The 24,321-nt window shown below is 35.8% G+C and overlaps 1 protein-coding gene across 3 annotated transcripts; it reads right to left on the reverse strand.

Moving 5' to 3' along the window:
* Positions 1-3,187: 3,187 nt before the first annotated feature.
* NME5 (NME/NM23 family member 5) lies at positions 3,188-23,933 on the reverse strand. Of its 3 annotated transcripts, none has more exons than XM_025166634.2 (6): positions 22,674-23,933; positions 9,688-9,849; positions 7,271-7,476; positions 6,588-6,688; positions 3,904-4,022; positions 3,188-3,421 (listed from the first exon to the last, which is right to left on the reverse strand). In XM_025166634.2, the coding sequence occupies exons 2-6, from the start codon at positions 9,814-9,816 to the stop codon at positions 3,341-3,343; spliced, it is 636 nt and encodes a 211-aa protein (XP_025022402.1). In that variant the 5' UTR covers positions 9,817-9,849; positions 22,674-23,933; the 3' UTR covers positions 3,188-3,340. The 3 variants fall into 3 exon arrangements, with proteins under 3 accessions (XP_025022402.1, XP_087989932.1, XP_087989933.1); XM_088133806.1 differs by lacking the exon at positions 22,674-23,933 and adding an exon at positions 19,191-19,994; XM_088133807.1 differs by lacking the exon at positions 22,674-23,933 and adding an exon at positions 19,191-19,994 and having other exon boundaries at positions 3,324-3,421; positions 3,930-4,022.
* Between the last annotated feature and the right edge of the window lie 388 nt (positions 23,934-24,321).

Below are 24,321 nucleotides of genomic sequence, written 5' to 3' on the forward strand. Positions count from 1 at the left end.
ATCAGGACTGTTATATTCTAAGGTTACTACCCTTAAATAATTTTAAATAATTAAATAATAAGCTCATCACTTATATGATGATCTGCAAAAAAGGATCAAAGATGTTTAATAGATATGCAAATCACAATGTCAGCCATTAATTCTGCAGTTCTTATCTAACGTTTCCATGACGTTCAGAAAAAAGCTGATACTCAGCCTAATGGACAACCATCTCAGTCCTGTCCGTAGCCCAATAAAATCTTATCCATCACCCACATCACTAAAATGGAATGGTTCATCTTCATGGCTCTGGAACAATGTTTCAATCAAGTTCCTCTGTATCTGTCTCTAGATATGATCAGCTGTTTAAATCAGCTTGAGAAACAAGTAAACGGACGTTTTTAATCTGGTTCTTTCATGTCAGTAACTTGAATCCATTTATAAGCAACACAATGACCACTTAATGATGCTAATCTCTAAAATGTGGCCAAGATTAATTACAATACCACTGGAACTCAGGAGATATTTGGCATTAAAGGAGCATGTTTTTCTAGACAGTATTAGTAATTAGTCCAGGAATTTAAACTTCCTGAGTTTGATTCATTCACACAGGTATAGGGATCTCATGAAAACACAATACTCAGAGCTCAGAAGGCAGAGGTTGAATGAATGAATGTAGTCTAAGCAACAGGTATGTTAACCATTCCAGACTTTGAGGTATCTTATTCATTAAATTCTGTCTTCTATATAGCTTTCAATCAGAGTATTTCCTACCATACCAAGATTATGATAGAAATCTCAATTAGTAAATGTTCTTTTGTTGAATCACTGAAAGGTATAGTAGTCTTATCAAGGTCAAGACTTAGCAATAGTATTACGCTAGACTAAGATGGAAAATCCATGTAAATTGTAAGTATGAATTGTTTGCTATTAATATTTGGTGTTTATTACATTCTATATGAAACACTTGTAAATGAAAAGCTGTTCTTGAAAATAATATAGATTGAGTACATTTTTTCTACAAAGTGCAGGATGTGTAAATTATATTTTAATATAAGTCAGAATTTTTAAAAACCCTATCAGATGTACCCAAGCAAAGAGGGAGAACCATCAAAACTTGCTCTGAGTTTTGCTCCTCACTTTGCCTGGAGAAACCTCAAGGGGCAGCTGCAGTACTGCAAAGTTTGTGAACTTGCCTGATAGACACATAAAAATAGATTGTGAAAAGTAAATGGTATATTTATTTCTTGCCCAACACTAACCCCATTAATCATTAGTATTATTCATGGCAGCAGGCATGAGACAAACAAATTCATTTATCATTTTAAGGGATCACAGTCCTGCGAAATTTGAAGACCTCTGGCATAAATTAATAACCATATACTCTTGTCCATAGAGGAGTAACAGTTTGAATGACTGAGCCAAGTTTCTTATCTTTTTCCAAGTAACTAGCACCAAATTAAGCAAAGGAGCTGTTTTTAAAGGAAACAGGACACAAGGCACTGCTGAATTTAAATGAAGATCTACCTAGTCCAGCATTTAGTTTTCCAATGGTTAGTAACAGGTCTCCAGGAAATCCACAAATATTTTAAACTGATGTTCCATGAGTTGATGTTTTGAGCTACCATAGCACAAAGATTTTTCTAGATAGTAACTGGTAAGGTCATGCATTGTGCTAAATCACAATCTCATTTTAGCTTACTATGTCATATGAACTCAACCATCTGGCTTATTTAATAAGAATGGTTAAAATTGCACTATTTTGTACTGCCCTAATATGAAGTACTAAATAATTTAATGTCATCTTCAAAATTGGTGGTTTCACTATTCATCTCTAAATCCAAAATTTCTATGGTCAAGTTAAATAGCAGTAATCCAAATACAGATTTCTGGCAGACCTCACTGCTTTCTCCTGCCAATTCCAAAAACTATTCTCAGCTTCTTGTTCTTTAGTTAAGTATCCATCTTATTCTTCTATTCCGTTATATCAATGTTACATTTATTCAAGGACTTTTTGGGAGAGAATATGGCAAAATATGTTTACTATGTACTGTCCATCAGACCACTACTATCTACATGGCATTGTCATGAACATCAACAGGTTGGAGTGAGTCAGATTTTCTTTTTGCAAAAACTCAGTAGGATTCTTTTAGCAAGGTGTTTTTTTTTATGTTTCATTATTCTATCGTTAATAATACTTTACATGCATTTATTCAGATCAGGCATTGTTAGCTATGATTATTTGGATCACTTTCCATTACACCCAGGAACTCCTCTAAAAAGTAGGAATAATACAGTAGCTACTTTCCAATCTTGGGGAGCAGGAGCCAATTTGAATAATGAATTGTATATTTCTCATACAACAGAACTTTTACTATTTCAATTAAGAAATCTAGTTACGTGTTAATTTTAATCTGTTAATATTTATATCTTGCCAGATCTAAAATCTTTTCTTTACTACCAATGTCCGCATGCATCAATGAAAGCATATATTTATGCTTGAATAAATTACAAATAAAGAATTGTACAAGTTAATTGGGATCTATCCTTTTTTTAATTAATTAATTTATATATACATAATTATATATATATATAATTAAACAGTCACTATATCAAACCTTTTTTTAATTAATTAATTAATTAATATATATATATAATTATATATATATATAATTAAACAGTCACTATATCAAACCCCAAACCAACTGAGGACAGTTTGTTGTAGCAATTAACATGTTGGACAAGGACTAGGGAGACCATGTTTCAAATCCATCTAAAGAATAAGTGGTTTTTGGCTAGTCACTCTGAGCCCGAACTGTCTTACAAGGCTGTTGGATAAAATGGAGATCCCCATGTTAGTTATTTTTATCACCCAGATATCTGTGAGATATAAACTAGATGAGTGGCTTTCAACCTTTTTCATCTCACAGCACACACAGGCAGGACTTCCAGGTCGCAAAGTCCCGTAACATCACAAGTTGCTGGGACTCAGGTGGAGAAACTGAGAAATGGATGCAGTTCACCCCTGGTGATGTCACAAAGGCGGGGTTCTGGCTGCATGGCACTTTCATTTATTTTACCTCACTAATGCAGCACACCTGTGGACCTTTTGCAGCACACCAATGTGCCATGGCACAGCAGTTGAAAACCACTGAACTAGACAAATAAATACACTTGTTTTATTTTTATGCATTAATTGCAACTAATATGTCTTTATTAGTTTAAGATCCAAATATGGATATTGCATCTTCCATCTGCAAATTCCAGATGGAAGTATTGCTCAATATACAAATGATTTTAAAATTACAACTTGTATCATACTTGCAGGAAATTGGAAAGTTTTAACTGGCAGTCTCCTCTTTTAAGGCTCCTCCACAATCACATTATGCCGCATCCTGGGTGTATTTGGATTATTTTCAATTAGCCAATCAGCCAGCCATATCTATCAAAAAGAGCAACAACAAAATCCAATTTAATTTCTGTATAAAGATACTGTTTGCTAATAGGAGGCATTCTAACTTTGTATTTCTATTGACCAAATTTCCTTTAATGTTTCTCTTTCAAAAAGCAGTGAGAAAAGTAGAAACTGCTTAAAATTCCTAAACCTTTCTTTTCATTATTCTTACCTTTGCTTTTGAAAATGTACCTGTTTGTCTGAGTAGGTGACGGAGAAGGAGGCAGTCAGTCTAGACTGCTCCTGAAATACAAAGGATCACCAATTATGGGTATTCTAGCTTGAAGGGACCAAACTATATGTGCATATAAACAAGTATTGCTCTTATCAACCATCGATTTTTCCTTTGGATTTCTATCTGTCATACCACAAGGGATATTTCTTCATTAGCAAAGGAAGGCTACCAGCTGTTATCTCATACTAGTACTATTATTCTGCCTCTTGATACCGGTCTTTCCTGTGATACATACAAAAGGATCTTCTGGTTTCCTCTTACACAGTGCTGTAAGTCCTTTCAATAGAGTAGGCGTGACATACATGTTAAGGTAGTCCTTAGCAGCTTGACCAGCTGGGATTGGTTCAATTAATACTGAAAAAAAAGTTTAAGATACTGATTTAAAATCAATAATTTGCCTTCTAATGCTGAACACATATTCCATGCTTGTCTTCTCCTAGATAACAGCATTTCAAGTTGAAATCACTATTATTTTTAAAATCCAGGCTAGAATGTCATAGAGAAAACTACTGTACTGTGCAGCTTCCAGTATGATGACCCAGTAAGCTTTATGGTGTTTATTCTCTCACACACAGTATGGACTTGCTTGTACTTATAATAATTCACCTTGGGACAGTAAAAAGTAACACTTTTTTTTTTTTTACAATATTTGTATGCCATTGATTTCACATGGACTCTTCAGATAAGATTATTTGAAATCATACATAATTTGCCAGATAATGAACAAATAAAGCCCTTTCCAAAGCATCAATTCATAACACGTAAATGGCAATTGATACTTCTAGCTATATAAGTTTGAATTATCTTCTCACAATGGGTTCATCACCTTGCCTGCCAAACAAATCTTTTTCTGCCAGCAAGAAAGGGAGTGCTTTGATGCTTATACAGTATCTACACAACACCCCATTTTTGCAAGAATATAATCTGTGAACTGGAAGAGATCAGGGAAAAACAATTTGACTCTGCAAACCCAAAGTATGTTTTTCAGTAGGGTCAGTATTGAAGCTAGGGATCCAAAAATATATAATGCTTCTTTAAATCAGCTTATATTCTAGAAGTGATTAGGTGGCAGAGAAGAGATTTTAAAGCATGAACTCACTCGAGGTGATACAATGAACATTACAGAAGTTCAACTTGAGCATCAGTTTGGCCTCCTACCAAAGATACTGTCATCTCAAGAACCACCATCTGAATTTTTCAGAAAGCTTCCTGTTAAATCTCTTTCTCTTGCATGACAAATCTAGTGATTCACCTTTATTGAATTCTGCTTCTAAACAAAAACTCTAGAATAGCTGCCCTTCTTAAAAAAGGTTTTCTTGCAACCCTCTTTTCTGCTTGCCTATTTACACAACAGCAATCTGCACCACTAGATAGCAGCATAGAGTTAATTTGCCAGCCAATGGCCATCCAAATTTTTGCAGCTCAGATATGATATGCCTAGGTTTGCAGACTGCAGTCCAGTATGTAATTAATTAGATTATTATACTATTGTCTCTCAGTCCCAAATGGATACAAATAGGAATCGGATAAACAACACAAATAGGGTTTATCTGGAAAAGTCTTAAGGTCAAAAGGAGCCACAGGGAGCTTATTACTGATACACAGTAAAGCTCATCTAAGGTTATCACATGGTAACCCATAACAAAAGGAAGGATTACCATAAAAGCAAAATAACAAATTATCTCAAGAGTAGTATTGGCCACATTAAAGTCTTTACTATTATTTGGAACATGTTTGAACATGTTCTGAATTATAAATATTTTCAAATACATACAAACTCCATAAACTTCATAAAAGCTAGGAATAACTATGGAATAAAGGCTTGGTTATAAACTAGGATTACCTACAGAAAATATGCAGATACCTAATTCAAAAGCTAACAGGAGCATCATACATACCAACTTCAATTGTACTAATGCACTTTATTTTCAGTTGCAAATGAATACTATCTCGTTATTATCTCAGCATGAGAATTTACAAGAAAGATTAAAACTGAAGCTTATACTGACTTTGGGCTGAGAGTGAATGGGCTGATCCAATTCATCTCACGAGGTGGCTATTAGGAGGATAAAACTAAGGAAACCAGTATCTATGTTGCCTTGAGCAGTTAGAGAAAGGTGGGATAAATACACAATAAATCAGTAAATTGACTTCCAGTACCAGGTATATACATATAGGGTTACATTATTAGAGAACAATCTCCTGTATGGTTCTTTAGCTCCATAGTAGGCAATGGAAATTGTGACCCTCCAGATGTTGCTACACAAGTAATCCCAGCAGCTACAGTTAATATAGTTAATAGTGAATCATATTAGGGATTTTAATTCAAAAACATCTGGAAGACCACAGGTTCCTCATCTCACTCTAGTAAGTTCAGTGGAGTTTACACCTAGATAAGTGGTAGAGGACTGCAGTCTTAATGCTTTTTGTTAGCTGCTTGATGCATTAGGACTAATTTAAACTAAGTCTGAATGCTTAAATGAAAAATAACCACATTTTCATTTTCAGACAGAAGATAGTTAACCTTCTGGTATCTAAAATGAGAACAAGATCGGCTTTCTAGAATTAAATGTCTCCTTAGCTATATCTGAATGTAAGATAAACATCCTATTTCCAAAACTACTGAAAGTGCAGTCTGACACTTATCTGTTTAAAAGGAAATTGCCCATGTTTATTCCAGATAGGTGCATACAAGACTATAGCCCACAAATTATGGATATAAAAAATAACTGACAAATAAACAAGAAATAATACTGGAATTTTAAACAGATTTTGGTCCATTTAGCTTCATATAGGATTAAAACATAAGACTTAAGTCTAGATATAAAATTGAGAACTCCACTCTTTCCGAGTGGGGCTGGTAAGAAGCACACAGAGATTTTCTTGGAATGATAACAATTCTAGATGGTAATTATATACCTTCAGGAAACATGAACCGGATTTCTCTTTCAGCTGAGGAAAAGCTGGCACTACCATGAAGTCCATTTCTCAAATCATCTGTTCCATAGATTGCTCTTAAACTAAAAGTAACATAGACACATTAACACAAATGCAGTGCTAAACTATTCCATTTCTATTTAATACTAACTCTCACAGAGTCTAATACGACTTTCTTTCAGTTAAGGGAATATCCACCAACACCCTTAGCAATGATTATGATAAGCTGATGATTAATCTTTTTAACCTGTATAAAGTAATTTGTTATTTAATTGAAACGGAGGCAACATAAGGACTTCTGCCATGATTCTTCTACTTTTCCTCTAAGTACCTCCCCCCCTCTATTAAAAAAAACAACAACTAATCTATAAAGTAGTCCTAATCCATATAGTAGGCATATAGGACAGCACTGGCTATGGGGCGGGGTGGGGGTGGGGACTCTGGTAGGCCAGACACAGTAGAGAAGCTTTACAGTATATTGTTAGATCTGAATCTGATAGACCAGTAAATGTTTTAAAGTATATGTAATATAATCACACTGCATAGCCTTAAATCTATACTACTTATGAAATCAAGGGTACAGCAGTAAAATCTGTTAATTCATTTAACAGCATGTAAGGTTTTGAAGCTAAATAGTTTTAAGTACTCTGAATGAAGTTAGTTACCTGTCAGGATCTGTTTCCTTAGCTATTATACTACTTGAGGGTCCAAGAAGATCCTTCCAGTATGAGATTGCCTTATGACGAGCAAGAACCATTGCAAGTAAAGGTCCAGAACTCATATAAGCTGTCAGGTTAGGAAAGAACATTTTTCCATATTGTTCTACATAGAAGTTGCTACATTGCTCTGGACTTAGCTGAAGCTTTCTTTTCTATAAAGGAAATGAAAAATATTTCTAAATATACAATTCAAAGGCCGTCAAATATGATAGCTTGCCTAAAGATACTACTATAAAAGCACAGTAATCAGTTTGTATGAAGCTCTTTCTGATTAGTATATAGATTGACCATTTGCTAGAGGTGCTGTGTCTTCTATGAAAAGATGTTCATAAGTGGTAAAACAGCACTGGGATTTCCATTTATCTTTGAAAATTTCTAGTTCAACTTTGAAAACTTACAGTGTTAAAGAATGCCAGACATATTCTTTCTCATACATCTGCATGAAAATATGGCCACTTGTAACTGTAACTCGTTGGAACCATTCCTGTTCTGAAAACCAAAAACCAATAAGGGACAGGATAGATTCTTCGATCATCTTTAGATCTGTAATTATTCAGTCCATGCTTACAAAATGTTCTTTACATTCTTGATTTCAAACTACTATCAGGTCTTTAACCTTCCCTTGAAACCAAGTTGTGCACATATAGCATTTGACATACCTGGATCATATCAGCATTCTACATCCCTATATATGGGACTGACAGCAAAGCTAAATGTGACATGAAGGATCTGTGACTGACCTGACATTTTTACTTGTCCTAAAAGTATTTGCTGTACATGTGATCCAAATCAGGAGTAAAAGGGGGGATTTAAATCCTCTCCCATTTCTAAGCTGAATTGGAAAACACAGATAAAGTGTACTTGAGACTTTCTCTATTATCTCAATTCAGAGTTCAATAAAAGTGATATTAATTTATCTACTCAGACCAGGGAGAGCAATGTTCAATTTTTCATACCTCTACAAAAAGCATTTTGCTTTCCTTAGCAACTTACTGGGCAGAAGAGAAAGAAAAACCAGAGAAAGAAAAGGGTTGTTCCTCTACCATTCCAAAACAGAAAAACACAATCCCAACAGAAAAATTATTAGCCTGAGCTAAATGTTCCAGTGGCCTTGATCCTGGGTGGCTGGTAACCAAAAAAAAAAAAAAAAGTGTTATTCTTGAAATTCCTGAATATCCTTGGCTGGAGAGATACTTAATATTCTGGTTTCTCTTTTCCTACTCAACTTTCCTTCTCTTTCCTTCCTTTTTTTGACTGATGTATGACTTAATCTGTATTGATGTATGACTTAATCTACATATTTTCTACATAATAACATACTTCCATATAAGACTGACAATTTTCATATTTCATCATAGTATTGCAAATTATATTTACATGTATTTGTGGAATGTTATTAAAATTGTTTAACACATGCAGATGCATTTTAAAGTAGCTACTGTAATAGACTATACTTATGTGAAAGTGGCCTGTACAGATAATAGTGTTAACTCTATTTAGAAATAGAATCTGATGCCACTGATAAGCTAATGGTGCCTGGACCTCTCACTTGTTCATCTGATGTCATAGGGAAGTTTCTGACTTCTTCAGGTTCTTGACATCCTCAACATTTGCATTATAAATTCAAAATACTAACTCTTAATATCAATTTAATTTATGATACATTACTGAAAATATAGGTCTTAACATGAAATCCTTGTTTAGCATAAACTTGTCATTCAAATTTGATGTTACTACATTAGGAACTGGAATGCTTTATGCTGAGAAGGAATTGTTGCTGCTTTACAAAAACAAAAATAGTCTTTGATTTGAAAAGAGTTCCCAGTAGTGAAATAGTGACATCCAGTGGTAATTTTTAACAGTTTATCTGTAGTCACAATATTTCTCTAGAACTGTTGCACTGGCAGTTCCATGATTAAACAAATAGTATCTAGCTCAAGCAGTTGTACATAATAACAATTGACCTAAACATCAGAACATCAAGAATATTTGTTAAGTGATTATGGTATATTCTAAGTCTGAATTAATGTTTGTCAATTACTTTGGAATTTCAAAGCTGCTATTAAAATTTAACATTTATTATAGCATTCAAAATGTACAGCATACAACAAAATTATCTTCTAACAGACATATGCATTGCTGTATCTACATTGGTTTTAGTCAGTTCCTGAAGACTCTCCTGTTGACAGCTATTGGTTATAGATACTGTAAGTTTACAAGCAGCTTCACAACTAAGTAATATGTATCATCTAACATGAATACATTTTAATCAGGCTTTGTCCCTCAATATCTTTCTGACATTCCTTTGAGAAAGCATAGCTCTGAAAAAAACAAATTAGAAATCCGAATTTGTTTTATATTACCTGAACAATAGTAAATCCTGATCTGAGAATTATGTCTTCTATTTCTACTTCTTTGTTGATAATATCTGGCTTGATGATTGCCAAGGTTCTTTCAACATAAATTTGCGGTTCGGGCATTAAAGTCTGCATTTTTTAGATTAAAATTCACGTTGTCTTCTCCCACTGAAATGATACAATTATTATACCTCCAACACATACTCTTATTTGAAGGATGAAAGAATAGTAATCTGACCTTTCAGAATAATCATTTACTCCAAATCACATTGCATAAGCCAAAAGAGGACATCACACCTATTAAGCACATTTACTCCATCTGAGAATTAGGACTGCAGTGCTGAAGGACCACACATTTTGGGTTCATCATTGGCCTGCAAATTAAGAAGCACATGGAGACCCTAGCCTGTTTCCCAAAAGAACAAAATGACATGTTAGAGACGGGGCCTCATGCATCATCCAGAAAAGAACAGCTATTTGACACTTTCTTCTTTGCCAGAAAGATAAAATAATTTTTATAAGTTTAAACATCTGAGTTTGCTGCTCTCCTTCCTCTTCCCAAGACATTTTTTAACACTGCTAAATACCTTCTATGATTATGTCTTCAACAGCTGCCTAACCAATAAAAATCAATGTCCTGCTCACTGGGAACTAGAAGTGAAAAAATCATTTGCTGATTTCTGCCTCCGTGAAAGGGTGATTATGGTGCCGCTCAAATCTTACGCAGGTTTACTCACCCAAGACTGCTATATTCCCTGGGGCTCTACCCTTTGATTAAAAGGATCGGATGGCAATCCTCCCCTCCATGGTATCTATGCCTGCTCGTCAGAAGTAAGCCCTTCCCACTGAATTCATTAGAGAACTGCTAGGTAAGCGTGCAGAGAATTGCGATCCCAAACGACAGCCCCTTTCTCTGCTTCCCTGCAGTTTTGCCCGTGAATTCTCGGTGTTACCGTTAGAAGGTGCGAGACGACTCCCACTCTCAATGAGACGAAGCCGCCACCAAAGAGAAATACCCTTTACATACCTGTTAATTAAGCCCTACCATACGGTTGCTAGGCAACTAGTCAAACTGTAGGGGAAACATGGTACCTACGGTAGCCGGCAGGATCAGTTTCGGAATTCACGTTAGCTTCGCTTTTACCATTTTCTATCTTGGCTTTGTATCCCTAGCGATCTCGGGAGAGACTGTTCCTACCACCGCCCTGGATGTTTTGGGATATGTATTTTAAAACTAAAGCTACCAGATGTGAGCTAGAAAAATCCGGAGGATCACAACTAGTCAGCAAAGTAATATGCTTGCTGCCAACTTGTGGCTATATGGATTTTTGCTGCCAGGTCTGATCGCTCTACATGCTAGCCACGTCTCTGATATTCTATGAACGATGAAACTCACGTTCCTCCCCGCAAAAGCCTACTTCTTTCATTAGCTAGATGCCTTCCAGTTAGGTTGGTCTCTCCTTTCAACTTTACTACCAGGAGTGACCCACGCAGCAAGGAATTCGGCTTCTGCCAGTATCACTCTTAGGATCATTGGTAATTTCCTAGGAAAGCAGAAAAGCAGACCTAGAAGGGAAGCAAGAGATGTAAAGGATGGATAGTCAACTGTTTGCAACTGCTGATCTTCTTTCATTGGAAGCCTTGTTAGAGCAAAAGAAGTAAGGAATAGATAGAATATATTAGATAATTAATAGATTTCTCACACTTTTCATAGTTAAATCTAATTAATAGAGAGAGAGAAAAATATTTGCATTCTGTGGTCACTTTTAATCCATATTTGACAATAAAAAATTGAAGTACAATATATTAGCAATTCTGACATTTGTTTTAAAATTCAGATTGTGGCCATATAGTTTCATACATTTTCTGAATGTATATATCTATCTATAACTATATAAACAGACAATGTGATGTGGTGGTCTAACACTTTGATTAGAGAGATCCATGATCACGTCCAGCCTAGGCCATTCACTCTCAGCCCAATCTACTTCATAGGATTGTGTTATCAGGAAATTTGAAGGAGCTCTGAACACCTTGGGCTTCTGAAGGAAAGATGGGAATTTGAATCTTACAAATAATTAGCACAATCCTATATAAATCTACTCAGAAGTAAGTCTGTCTTCTCCTGTAACATTATATTTCCTTTTCCCCTTTCCCTTCTCTTACCAATAAATTGCTATGTAGTATTTAGAAATCTAATGTGTGTAATTTTGTAATTTTAATCCTCTTTATATGACTGAACCACCTCAATGTACTTCTTTTGTACCAATCACTTATTCTGCATTCAATTCATGCTAATTCAGTGCCCATTCATTCTTAATCCTATTTGTTTGTTTTATCAGTTCCACTGCACTCAAGTTACTTATATGTTTCTTCTGACATACTCAGCTCTCATTTTCATAAAATGGACAGAAACAAGTTCTTACACAAAGCCATTTTTGCTTCTTTCAGCACTCATCCCTTATAACAGACCACATGCTAACACCTTTCTATCAGCGTTTGCACATCTTAAAATTTCTCCATCCATATTCCCATCTTCAGTAATCATGCTACAAGATACACAAATTCATCTACTTGCTCTAATTTGTTGCCATATATATACAATTTGCAACCCCTCACTACATTTTCCTTGTCAAACACAACTACCTTTGTCTTTGATCCATTTATTTTCAGAACTGTATTTATTGCATTATACAATCTAGTTAACATTAGCTGCAAATCATTTGAGTTCTCAGCTAACAAGAGCATCACCTGAATATAAAAGTACATGCATGTTCATGTCCCCAACCAGCAAAATTATATATATATATATATATATATATATATATATATATAATTTATTAAAGATTTTTAAAATGGAAGATAAAAACTAATACAAACTAATATAAAGTAAGAAAAAGAAAAGAAAGAAATCAGTGAGAAAACTAAAAGTGCAAGAAAAGAAAAAAAAATAGAAAAGAAAGAAAAAAGATACAAAGAAGTAGCTTCCAATCTTCTTTATTGGAGTTAAAAGTACAGTTATAAATTTGCCTCTTACTCTTACTCTGTGGGTGCAACACAACTCTCTTCTTTCTATAATCTACCCTGTCTAATTATCAAAACCATAAATCATAAGTTCATTATTTTCTGTTTTATGCAAAAAGTCCACAAGGGGTTTCCAGTCAGCAATAAACGTAAATATTGTCTTTTCTCCAATCAAAGAAGACAATTTAGCCATCTCAGCAAATTCCATCATCTTCACCAACCATTCTTTCATTGTGGGTAGTGCTGAATCTTTCCATCTTTGTGCATACAATAATCTTGCTGTAGTTATCATGTACAGAAACAAAGTTCCATGACTTTTTCCAACTGTTTGTCCATCAGTCCCAAAAGAAAAATCTCTGGTCCCAATTGTATATTAATCTTTAAAATCTTCTGAATCAGTGTGTGTATTTGAATCCAAAATTTTCTAGCTTTTTTACATGTCCACCAAACATGATAAAATGCCCCTTCTTGTTCACATTTCCAACAAAAATTTGAAGTGCCTTTATACATTCTAGACAATTTCTTTGGTGGCATATACCAACAGTACATCATTTTATAAAAATTCTCTTTAACATTATAACATAGTGTTGTCCCAGAAAGCTTGGGTCCTGTACCTGGTGTGCAAGCCCAATAAATCACATCAGATAGGTGGAAAGGAATAAAACTTTTATTTGCAAATAAAAGGTTGCCCAGTAGTAAATTCCAAATGGGCATACCTCTGCTTGGAGTGAACCTTCTTTTATACAATTTTGAACAGCGTACATAACTATAAACCAATCAAAAACCATACATTTAGTTCAACTGAGGGCTAACCAATCAGGAAGAAGTAACAGGGTTCATCTGAGGGTTAAGAGATACACTGAAGTTTTATTTTATCAAACATTCCTGAGTAACTTGGTACCAGGGTCCCATCCATCACCTTAACAAACTGGCATTCCTAGATAGAAAGGCAGATGGTCTGGGTTTCATCTATTGCTGTCATGTCTATCTAACAAGCAGGTCACCCAGTAGTCAAGGCACTACCAATGGGCGCAAAGCATCATAATCATAACTATGTGCTAAATAATAAGCAATACATGGATTAAAATGGTTTATCAATATACATGAATTCAAAGGATAAAACATGGGTTAAAATGGGCTGTCTATCCACATGTCTATTATAATGTAAATTTCAACCCTTTCAACCACATATTTTCCTGTCGTTAGATCTCTATCATCATCATATTTATTTCAGTCATTGACCAATAAAAATACATACAATAAAATGGACAACAATATTACCCCTTCCATCAATAACTGTTAGCAACCATTTGTGGGTGAAGCTTACACATTATGTAGCAGAATTTTGCAACTTTTAAAGAAATAGATTTATCTTGATTATTTAACAAATAATGCAAGTAAAAATTATCGGAATGCCCCGGGGAATTTAAATAAAAGAGGGGTAATCAGCTGAAAGTGAATGTCACTATAATACTGACAATACAAGAGAACATAGACTGTGGTTTCAATGGCACCCGTACCACAGGGACAGTATCGAATATCATAAGGGATATTCCTGTATCTTCCTTCTAGAACAGCAGTAAGGAGACCGTTAAATCGAGCTAAGGATAAAGCTCTCCTGAATTTTGGAACTGTAATGTGGTACAAGTATGAGACTGGTTTGTTCACTAGAATTTGGTTATTTGCAATTATATTATGGGTAAAAACAGCAGTTTCTGCTTGGCCTTCTATATCTAAGATCCTTTGCCTTAATAGTGACCTGGCTTAATCAAACTCTAAAGTCAAAATGGCATTGTTGGAAAACCCATAGAGACTCAGTTTCTTTTGGATAGCTGTTTTCCAGGTCGTCTCAAAGTTATCTGCCAGTATTACTGTAGATGGGTCAGTCCACTGGGGTTATGGTGTAATTTTAGCCAGTAGGTAAAGATGTTAATCCAAAGATTGGTTTGAAGTGTATTGACTCCTGCTTCCCATCGGAGTACTGCATTTGGAACACAGCTGGGTACCTGGAAGATGTTTCTTAGATATTTTGTTTGAACCCTTTCCAAGGTAATCATGTTGTTGTATGGTCCTAATTGGGCCCCATATAACAGTTGTGCTTGAGCTTTGGCTGCAAACAACTTAATTGCAGCGGGAATAAACTGCGCTCCTCTGGAAAAGTAATAGGTTTGAATGGCTAAGGCAGACCTCTGTGTGTTATGGATTACATAGTCCAGATGGGCATTTCTATTTCCTGAGGCTTGAAAAACTATCCCTAGATATTTAAAGATTTTAACCTGCTCAATGGACTGTCCGCCTAAATTCCAACTTCTTTGTTTAGGGCGTTTAGAAAAAGTAAGGATCTTGGTCTTGGTATAATTTATTATTAATTCCTCCTTAGTACAGTAATCTATAAGTGAATTCAAAGCTCTCTTAAGGCCAATAGAGGTTAATGATAGAATTACTGCATCATCAGCATACAATAATAAGTTAATATGTCTTTGGGCTAATTTAGGGGGGTGAAACGTAGAATTACTTAAATAAGACACTAATGAGTTTATATAATAATTAAATAAAACTGGGGCCAGTACACATTCCTGTCTAACTCCCCTCTTTACAGGTATTTCTTTTGTGCCATGGCCTTGAGTGCTGCACCTAACCTTCAATCTGGTGTTCTCATGGATTTTAATAAGCAGCAGTAATAGGCGTTTATCTCTATATTATAACCAAATTTTTTAGCCCACTTTATCATACATTCTTTCACTTGTTCTTCTTCTGTTTCAAATTTCAATAAAAAATTATACATTTTAGCAATTACATGTTCATCATTTGTACACAATTCTATTTCAAACTCAGACTTACAATGTTTAATACCATAAACACTTTTGCCTACTTTAAATCTTTTGTAATAACTGTAAATAAGAAAACCATTGACAATTCTATCCCTCTGCCACCAGTTCTTATCTTGATTTTATTTTACATTCTCCTTGACAAAATTCTAATATCACACAATAAGTTAGCCGTTTGCCTATTATTTCTCATCTATAAAATGCTTCTTGTGCTGAGAGCCACAAAGGTGTTTCCGGGCACGACCTGGATTTGTATCTATTCCATATTCTCAATATGACATGTCTAACAACATAATGATTTTTAAAATCCTCATTAACCTTGGCTTTGTTGTACCACAAATATTCACGCCACCCAAATCTTAGGTTGTGTTCTTCTAAGTCCAAGAGCCTTCTATTTCTCAGCAGCATCCACTCTTTCATGCAAACCAAACAGCAAGCTGCAAAATACAATTTCAAATCAGGAGACCCAATCATCCTCTTTCCTTTGCATCTTGTAACACCTTATATTTAACTTTAGGTTTTCCCTTGCCACACAAATTTAGATATATCCTTCTACCACTGTTAAATGGTGCATCAGTTGTCAAAACTATTGTCTGAAACAAAAACATCATTCTAGGCAAAACATTCATTTTTATCACAGAAATTCTTCCCAGCAATGACAGTTGTAGTTTCTCCCATCTTAACATGTCTTTTTAAACTTCATTCCATATCTTAACATAGTTATTTTGAAATAACATACAGTTCATTTTTGTCTAAGTGATACTTAGATATTTTACCTTCTTCTCAACCTTAAAACCCATTTTATTCATCAGTTCTATTTGATTTTCTATTTTCATATTTGTTGTTAACATCTTTGTCTTCTGTTTATTGATCTTGAAACCTGCTAATGCACCAAATTCTTTTAATTTGCCCATTCATGTTTCAATTCCCTTTAAATGATCTTCCAAAACCAACACCAAGTAATCTGCAAAAGCCCTTATCTTAAAAGTTTCTTTTTAAATCTTGTTTTACACCCTTAATCTTACTGCCACAATCCTCTCATCTTATCTTATATCTTTATTCAGTATTTCAAAAACCACCCAACCAGCAGAATTCTAACATTATCACATACATACCTTATCCATTCAATGTATTAATAAATACAGTACAGGTGGTCCTCAGTTAATGACGCTAATTGGGACCAGAATTTCCATTGCTGCAGTTGTAAAGGGTGATGTCATGTGTCCGCATCACTTAGCAATGGAAATTCCTGCAGTCCCTGTTGCCATTGTTAACAGAATCCCACCTGTCATTAGGTGAGGACCCACCCCGATCCAAGCCATTGGTCACTCCCAGCCCCGAGCCTCAGTAAAGGCTCTGATTCCTCTTGAACTCCCCTCACCTGCCTATCTCCCCCCCCATCTCTGCCCTGTGGGCTGCCCTCCACAGCAACACTCCTTGGTGGCGGTGGGGTGCTGACGGCACTGGTCAGCAGCTGCCTTGCATAAGGCCAGGCCAGGTGCATCAGCAGTAGGAGGAGGAAGATGGCGAATGTCAGCTGGGCATGGCAGGACCAGTGGAGCGCAGGGTGGTGGGGGCAGCTGGGGCTTTGCATTGTGGAACTGGGGTGGCTGGCCATGACACGAGATTTGAGGTGGCACTCCTTCGTGGCAGTGGTGGCGCTGGCAGTGCTGGGGCTGAAGTACAGGCCTGGGGGCAGCAGTGGCCGGCTGAGACTGCTGAAGGCCCTGGGACTCTACTTCAGCCCCAGTGCCGCTGGTGACAACACTGCCTCTGAGGAGTGCCATTGTGCAGGATGGCCAAAAGGGCAGAAGTTGGGGGGAGATAGGTGGATGGGGGTAGTTCATGCACCCCTGCGGTCATAAGTGTGGGTGGACTGCCAAGCACCTGAATTTTGATCACATGACCGCAGGGGCACTGCAATGGCTGTAACTTCGGGGACCAGGCATAAGTACCATTCTTTCAGTGCCACCATAAACAAGTGTCATTAAGCAAGGACTACCTTTAAACTGCACATCTTTGTTTTACATCCTGCTCAATGCTGAACCATTCTCTTAGCATTCCATTTATTATCATGTGTGGTTTACTTCCATTGTACAGTGCTCATAATTCAAATCTATTCACTTTATCATAAGCTTTTTCTAAATCAACAAACATACAATACGTTACCTCACATTTATACATTTCTCAATCTATTGAAGAGCAAAAATGTGATTGCACAGCTCCAGTTATAGTTACTATTCCTGCAGCTTTACCATTTTTCAACATTCTCAGTGCATTTATGACTTCCTTTTCATTCATTTCTTTTTCTTGAACACTAGCGTTTATAGTACTCATTTTGATACAACTTTTCCAATGCATCACTATTATTCTCATAAAAATCTCTAAAATATATTCCTTCTGGCATCCCCTTCATTCAGTTTCATCCCAAAGCATCCCATCACTTTTACTTCTATTCACTGTACTGGAAATTCCTTGTTTAGCTTTCTTCAAAACACATTTTTATTTCTACCAAGATGCTCTGCATTTTCTCTGCCTCTTTGAAGCATTCCTTGCTCGTTGACTACATACTTTTCAACTGTCTTTTTCTATATATACAGTAGCTTTCTCTCATCCTCATATTTGCAGCAATCATTCTATGCATTGTTTTCTCATCCACTGCCTCTTTCACTTCATCATTCCACCAAGCATCTTTGTTCATACTTCCCATTAGCATAATTTGATACACTTCTATGTCATTCTGTAATGTAATTATTTTTGCTCTGTTCCAAGCAGCTTCCATATACTCTTTCCTTATCTCTACTTTATATTCAATCTGTTTGGAGATTAGTCTACTTTTTTTATATATAAGACTCATGCCTTTTCATCTGACAATCATTCTACTTTCATTTTTTTCAGTTCTTTTTTTTTCTGAAGATCGCTTCCTGATACTATCAAAAATGGTTTGTCCCATATTCAAGAACTTCTCATCCTTTCCCCCCTCTTTTTTGTATCTATTTCTTTTAGTAGATATTTGAAAACACAAGAAAAAAAGGCAAAAAAGTACAAAAACAAAGTAGAAAAGAAATTTACAAGCAGTATAAGGTTGAAAAATTTCAAGATGACATTAACTTAGGGCTGTATTTTGTATCAGTTTAAGATTTCAGAACCGTTATTAAAATCAAATCAATATTCAATAATTGATGGAAGTAATCAGTATAATATGAATCAGAATGAAGAATAAACATTTCTAATCTAAAAATTGTATAACTTAATGAATCAAACAAGACCTAATATATTAGGACATTATATTAAGAAAAATCCCAACTTTGCATGCAGTCAATATGTAGAGTTACAATCCATGAATGGTTTCTAAGCTGAACTAAATTGCTATCTGATTTATTTTTCAAGTACAAGGTTATTTTTGATATTGATGCATATTCTTACAGCTAGTTTGCCATACTTCTGTAGATAGAATCATATATGGTTTTCAGTAAAAGGCATAGAGTGTCCTAGTGGCTGTTTCATATATAAAGCCAACTTGACATACTATGTAGGGATATAAAGTTTGGTGATGTTTAACAGAAAATTGGCTGGCAGGAAAGAGCGTTCAACCTTTAAAACATTTTTTTTTTGTAATAACTTTATAAGATTAAAAAAAAACCAATAAAAACTAACCAAAACTAACATGGCAGACTTCCGGTGGGAACAGGGCAGCTTAGACACCTCTCCACGACAGGGAGAGATGACACCGCAGCTGGGTTGGTGGCTGGCAGCAAGCGCTGGCTGCCCAACTTGCTCCAGATAAAGGAAGAAGTGAGGAAATCAACCCATTTGGTCTCCTGACAGCTGTTCCTTGAAAGCTAATCATGGAGACTGAAGCCTCTGCGAACAGCTCTGGTGTGGAGCAGCTGGGAGGAAGGGGAATCATCTTTGTTCACCGCTGCCATGCAGCCTTAATGGACACTAGAGCCAACTGATTCCCATTTCTTAAACACTTTGGATTATAATTATTTTTCAACTTAAGAGACACTTTCCTTCACAACAGATAAGTAAATCTCTTTGGGCTTATCTTTATTTTTGGGACTATGTTTTTAAATGAAGAAATAGAGTTTTAAATTTAGCTGATTAATTCACAAAAAGTTGGAGGAAAAGTGGAATTTAAAAGAGTTAAATTTTACTTATAGTGAAAAGGGAAGATTTATTTGTTAGAACTTTATTTTTTCACGAAACTCCATCTGCAGCAACGAGGTTTATTTTTCTTTGGGAAAGTTTCCTGTTTCAATTCTGTCTGCTGATTGGTGGGGCTTTAGAAACAGAGCTAGACTGTAACTTGATTCCTGTGTGATCTCTTTAGTGAACACACGTGCCTGCAATTTCAGCTTGAAAGGCACTTAGAGGGCGTCAACTGCAGTTTACTTTTGCTTGCAATTAACTGCTATACTTTTTGCTTAAAATAAACGGAAAGAAAAAAAAGATGAAATGGCTAAAAGAGGCCTCTTGGAGCAGCCACTAGAAGATAAAATAACTCCTCTAAGTCTACTCCAGTCAATGTTTGATAAACTAGGAGCTAGATTTAAGTCCCTTGAAAAAAAGATAGAGGAAAAAGTGGATAAGATGATTAACTCTGGAAAAAAGGTGGAGACTGAACTGAATTAGAATTGGAGCTCAAAAAGGAATTGGATTATGAAGGTGATATGAATAAGGAAGTTGTGGATTTAAATATGGACTTAAGATGGTCAAGGGATGATATGAAAAAAAGATGTTAGAATGAAATTACAAATGGAATCATTTGATGTTACACTGTTTAAAGGGGGCATGCAAATAATGGAGAAGAGTGAGCTGGAAAAATTTTATATTTTGGATTTGCAAAAGGAATGTATTGCATCAGTGAGGCCGTTCCTGCGAAGAGATGAAGAGAAAATATTGGAGATGTTTCTGGGAGAAGACAAGAAGATGATGGGAAATCAACTGGTGGGATATTACAAGAAAGGACTAAAGTTTAAGCTTTTTAAAAGTAAACAGAAGGTTTTCAAAGTGAATTTATTGGACTATGGTTAATATATATGTTGAGGCTCTTCGTAGTTATTAATGGGATTTATTTTTATGACCAGGACTGAATAACAATGTTTTAAGGATTTTGATATAAAGTTCACTAAGGTTAAGATATATTTGTTATTAAATCTATGGAATCTTTGTTTTTATATATGATAATAGTAGTAAGGTTTATATAAGGATAAAGTTGGAAGGATATGACATTGTTTATAATTTTATTTTCTATATATGATAACAGCAGCAAGGTTTTAAATGTATAGAAGTGGAAAGATATTATTTATAATGAAATAATGGTTTGTGAGGTAAATGGAGTTTGCCGAGATGGTGACATTGATGGTTTTGATTTGAGATAAGACATTGGGTAATTTTAGCGTTAATTGGAATTTTTTTGAACTTTTTGTGGGATATACAAAAATGAAATTATGTTATATAGGTTTGATATTAGAAATAATATGGGTTAATAGAAATAATGGAAGTTACATAGTAAATTTGGAGCAAAAGTTTGATGTATATTGTTACTTATATCTTTCGTGGGGTGGGTCAGAAGTCAATTCTTGTTGTTGCTGCTGCTGTTGTTTCTTTTCTGCACTTTTGCTTTTACTATTTTCTTTTAATTTTTTTTCCTATTTGTTTATTCTTTATTTTTTTTTCAATCTATAATTTCCTTCCAGAATTCTTGAGCTTTACAGCATTGCTACTAAAAATGAAAGAATGATCCAACCTGATGATTGCATTTTCAACAATTTTTAGAGAATGAGTTATCTATTTTGGCAATCTATACTGGAGTATATATCAATGATAAAATATCATGTACTAGTTACTACTGGAGTATATATCAATGATAAAATATCATGTACTAGTTTTTTCTAAGTGCAACATTCATGTTAAATTTAATCTTTGCCTCCATTAATATTCCCATTGTTGCATATCACTTGTCTAGTTTAAATTCTGCATCCATTTAATCATACAATCTTTGATTTGTTCAGATAGGTTTTTCAGATATACTCAAGTCCCTCAGTATTCCACCTTGTTTTTGTAATTTATTTAAAACAGTGCTACTTATTTAGAGATATTGAAATGAATAAGGTGATTCTCACCATTCCAAAGAACGTGTCTTGACAACTGGCTTGATAATATAGTTTGAAATTTGAGACTGCTAATTCATCTTGTTCTTTCAGGTCTTATAAAAACTTGAGCTTAATCTTTGGTTTTCTATTTGACCATATAAAGTTAGTTACTTACATCTTGTTTAACACCTCAGAACTTTTTCATTATTCTTATTTATCCTTCACTAATTCTCTCACTTGTTCATTATAAACAATCAACACACTCGTACTGATTGAGATTCATTCCTTTGCTATGTGTACGTAGGAGTAGATTTATCCTTAAATTGTATATTCAAACAAACAGATCTTTTTCTAAGCAGATACCAGGTATTGTCATTCATTCTTGAGTCTCTGAATGTTCCATTCACTTTTTCTAAGCTCTCTTGTCTTGATTCACTTATCCATTCATGCAGCTAGCAGATTCATCCATCCATCCATCCATCCATCCATCCATCCATCCATCCATCCATCATGTTGCACAAACTTTCCCAAAACTCACATCTGGTTCTTCCATTGTCATATTTAGTGGAGCATAATATGCAAGTGTCATTTACCTAGATCCCTATTTTCATATATATTCATAACAACCTACATGACATCAATTCATACTTTTGAACATATATTTTAACTGTTTTATTCATAATTAAACATATATCTTCACTTCCCAGCCCATATACATCAACTCCATTCCATTCCTTCAAGGCTTTCAATTAGATAGAGATGTAGACCAGCCTTAGTCGTATCCATGCCACATACAGCATTGCCTGCTAATTATGAGGCCAGTTTGGATACATTTTAGCCAGTACGCCACAAGTGTAATTGTAGCTCAGTTTTCCCCCAAGCATGCTCACACTTGTAAATACAAGCTGGGATCTCAAGCTTGTATAGAATAGTGTAAGCATGTTTAGGAGAAACAGCTACCTAGTGACTGTGTTGCAAGACAACATAGTGTTGCCTGTGTCACACCAGCTGGAGCAGGGAGATTAAGGTTGAGTCCTACCTCCTTCAGCGAAGCTCACCAAGTGACTTTGGGTCAGCTGCTTTCTTTTAGCTTGACCTACATCATAGAATTGTTGTGGGAAAAAACAGAAGGAAGGAGTGTTGTGTACATTGTCTTCAGCTCCTGAATGAAAGGCATAATATAAATGAAAGAAATAGGCATATTCAGTGTACTGTCACACTCAGAATGCCACACACAAAGTTATAGTAACTATATTAATTACTACTATATTAAATGTCTTTAAAAATTAAAGTTCTGATTTGCAGTGGTTTGTCATAAATGGAACTGAACCATCAATTTGATGCGGAAGCCTTTCATGGTTGTAGGTTCTATATTTTAATGAAAAATGAAAAATTAGTGAATGGGAAAAGAAAAAAAATAAGTATTTTAAAAAGAGTAGAACAAAACTGTATTAAGTTATCTGTACACACGTCTTTTGATGACATATGAAATACCAGAAACAGTAAGGATTAAAACTCCATCGGTCATATTATTTTGACTTGGATATGGGGTCCTAGAGTGTTGATCACTCATTTAATTTAGCTTGTACTGTATTTCAGCAATTAATAATGAATTGGATGCAATTAGATGGATTTACTTTTGTGGAATCATTTACAAGATATACTTTTTATAAAGATTATTTATTGAATGTATTTTTAATTTTAAGGTGGCACTCTTTCCAAAGCATTTTACAAGGCACTTGTAAAATTGATACATCCCCCCTAAATAGGATTCATTTTTGTATATTATAAAGAAAATCTTGTCTAGTGAGCAAGAGCTGATTATGTGAGTTTGTGCATTTAATCTTGAAAAATGTATTCGGGAGGGGGGGATTTTTTCTCCCAGTGGTGGCCTTATGCCTGCTCCTTTACCTGTCATTTTTCTGGATTGCATTAAGAGGTGAGGTCAACATCACTGTATCAGTGAGCAAAGGAACGGAGGTGGCTGTTTCCCTTTGAAAATTAGACGAAGCGTTGGAGGCAAAAATTCTAGTTCACGATTCCCCCGACATTATGACACGAAGCAACTGGATCCAACCCTAGCTGCGGCACTACAGATGACAGCTGCTGCCTTGCAGCACCTCCACTGGCCTGTCATCTGTTTTTCCTTCCTCGCTTCCTGCTCAGAGAGCCCACGGGCAGAGCTGCCTCCAAGCACTGCCACCAAGGGGTAGTCCCCGCTATTCAGGGGAGCTGTGGCAAAGAGCACAGCACGCGGAACACCGGCCTCGGGAACCACAAGTGGCCGAAAGCACGGGCTGTGCCGCGGCTGCCTTGACTAAATCCTCGCAGCCACGTGGGATCTGCACCAGGCGCTCCCCGAAGCACCTCCGCTTCTTGGACGCTTTAGAGGCAACCCGCAGAGTTTGCGGGCTGCTTAGATAAGTCGGCGAGAAGCGGAGCAGCCCGAGCCCCCGTTCCCACGCCTTCCTACGTGCCGATCAGATCTGCCGGCGCGTGTGTGGAGAAAAACAAGGGGGAAACGAGGTACCACCCTAGTTATACTCGCGCCGACCTCCAGATGCCCGGAAGCAGCTCTCACAACTGGGATACTTATGCTTGCATCCCAGGAGAGCTTTCGCCCATTAGGGCGGTGAACTCGGGGACAACTTGGGAGCTCTGTGACTGTTACTGACTGTGAGGCCTCT

The sequence above is a fragment of the Python bivittatus genome, unplaced genomic scaffold (genome assembly GCF_059951505.1).
Source record: "Python bivittatus isolate LINGU-HERP-01145 unplaced genomic scaffold, Pbiv_v1 ctg000080_np1212, whole genome shotgun sequence".
In the NCBI taxonomy this organism is placed as follows: domain Eukaryota; kingdom Metazoa; phylum Chordata; class Lepidosauria; order Squamata; family Pythonidae; genus Python; species Python bivittatus.

Coding starts and splice junctions, on each gene's coding strand:
- NME5 (XM_025166634.2), bottom strand. CDS start 9,816: ATGCAGACTTTAATGCCCGAACCGCAAATTTATGTTGAAAGAACCTTG. Junction 7,477..9,687: donor CAGGATTTACTATTGTTCAG/GTAATATAAAAC, acceptor TTTCCTTTATAG/AAAAGAAAGCTTCAGCTAAG. Junction 6,689..7,270: donor AAGGAAACAGATCCTGACAG/GTAACTAACTTC, acceptor TGTTACTTTTAG/TTTAAGAGCAATCTATGGAA.